This window comes from Olea europaea, chromosome 23 (assembly GCF_002742605.1).
Source record: "Olea europaea var. sylvestris chromosome 23, O_europaea_v1, whole genome shotgun sequence".
NCBI lineage: Eukaryota > Viridiplantae > Streptophyta > Magnoliopsida > Lamiales > Oleaceae > Olea > Olea europaea.
Genome location: NC_036259.1, coordinates 623,731 through 625,937, shown reverse-complemented (window position 1 = coordinate 625,937; position 2,207 = coordinate 623,731). Strand labels below are relative to the sequence as shown.

General features: G+C 34.0%; 1 protein-coding gene across 1 annotated transcript in view; it reads right to left on the bottom strand.

The window, feature by feature from the left end:
* LOC111372436 overlaps nucleotides 1-2,207 on the bottom strand; it is an 8,648-nt gene continuing 6,441 nt past the window's right edge. Inside the window, exons 3-4 of the mRNA XM_022994794.1 lie at nucleotides 345-676; nucleotides 1-179 (exon numbers count right to left, since the gene is read on the bottom strand). Of these exons, the coding sequence (XP_022850562.1) occupies nucleotides 1-179; nucleotides 345-676 (511 nt within the window). The remainder of the gene's footprint in view (nucleotides 180-344; nucleotides 677-2,207) is intronic.

Sequence of the window (2,207 nt, the reverse complement as noted above, 5' to 3'; positions counted from 1 at the left end):
TCATGTCATGTCACATCTGCACTTCCCCCCATTCAGATCAACAAAATCAGAGAACCAATCTTTAATGGGGCACATGTGAAAAGTGCACCCAAAATCTAAAACCCACTCATTTGGGTTTCTATTGATGGTATTAACAAGGACAGCCCCTTGTATATCTGGTTCTCCTTTGCAGACAATAGCTGCAGAATCATTAAAATTCTATTTTTCTTTTGTATCAGATAATTTCTTAAAATAGTCTTTAATCATGTGTCCTGTTTTACCACAATAGTAGCATTTTCTAATTTGATTTTTGGATTTTACTTGCTTTCTGTTTTTGTCTCTCAATTTTGAATTTTGGGGTTTACCTCTTTTATGGGAGTTGAGGTTATACATAACATTCTTCTTATTTTGATTCTGTTTTTCTTTTATGTGTAAGCCTTCACCATATCTAGAATCCTTTAACTCAACTTTCAATTCAAGTTTCCTATTTCTTAGGAAAGAGATTATTATGTCAATTGTAAGATCTTGCCCCCCATATTCCAAGGCATTTCTTATCTCCATATATCTGTCACTTAAAGAGTTTAGAAGGTCAACAACTTGTTGATCTTCAGAGAGATTTTCATCACAATTTTCTATATCCTGAACTAGTTTAACATATTTATCAATGTTTTCTTCTAACCCTAAGGATGTATCAAATCTAAAATTGTAAAACTACCTTAGAAGATAGCATTTATTTGGAATAGATTTAGTTAGGTAAAGGGATTCCAGCTTATCCCACAAGGCTTGTGCGGAGGTAGTTTCACCAACTTTTCTAATTACACTATCAGACAGATAAAGGAAAATAGAACTCTAAGCAATATCATCTAATTCTTATCTTCTATATGCACTAGTTTCAACAGGATAAGAGTTATCAATAGCATGTGCACATATTTGTTGTAACAACAGAGCCCTCAATTTTTGTCTCCATAAACTAAAGTCACCATTTCCATTCCATACATCAATCTCAATTTTGTGTGCAGTGGATATGATGATAAATGTAGTGACAAAATCACAGATATTGTAATTAAACGTGCAATTCTCAATTCTTGAAAAGGTTTAAGGGGTGGTTACCCTTTGTTCCAATACTCCATCAGATTCCCAGGTCCTCAAATGAGACCTTGGACAAAGGAAAGCACTGGAGGGTGACTTACCTTAATAACCAATTTCAAAGACTGACACAGGTAAATCAACAATAATAAGAAGAGGGTACAGAGTATACTAGAGACGATGCAAGAATTTAGTATAAGCACAGACAACTCACTGTTGATAGTGACTCAGTGGGAACTCAATAAGAATTGGAACGTGTTGATTTAGCTCACCAAGGACTTAGAGTGAGTCAAGAGTATCACCGTGACTCGGTAGTGAGTTTAAAATTTGACTCACCAAAGAACTCAGCACAAACAGCAGATTTCACAAAGTTAAGAACGAGTCAAAAAAGGAACTCGATGAATATCAAAAGATCTTACAGATCAACCTACAGAGTATTCAAGATTTCAAGGAGTACAATTTTTTTTCCATCAAATTTTCAGAGAAGTATAATTTTTTTTTAAAAAAAAATTCAAGTCTCAAAGATTTACAAATAAAAAAGGTTTAAACAAAAACTTAGGGTTTTTAAAAAATGTATCTAGATCCTCCAGTAAAGATGCTCTAATACCACTTGTAAGTTCTTAAGAGGTTAAATGAATACAGATTATCGCAAGATTCACTGAAAAATTAAAATTGCAGAAAAATAGAAATTGAACGCAAAGGATTTTTTTGCCACAAAGGCCCGGATGTTCAGTCTTATGGCCTACTTACCACGTTGAGCATCTACTAAGTAGATTTAGCTCTAGACCTACTAGAAAATTAATCAAGAATGTTACAAATGTATGAAGAAACACAAAGTTTCTTCACTGTTTTTGATCTCGCCTCACAAACAACTATCACAACACCACCACAAACTTGCACGAAGCAGTATCACAATTATACATCAAGTGTAGTATCAAAATCACTCAGATTTATAGAAGAGATTTTCACTCAAAAAATACCGGTGGTGTGAGAGAAAAGAGAAACCCTAGAATAACACTCAGAATAGATCTCTCTAGAAGAGAATGAGGCGTCCAAAATGTTTTAATCAAGTAAGTTAATGGTCATTGATCAAGGAGATGGCCAGATTTATGGCCAGATCATATCTTCAAAAAGGGCAGAAA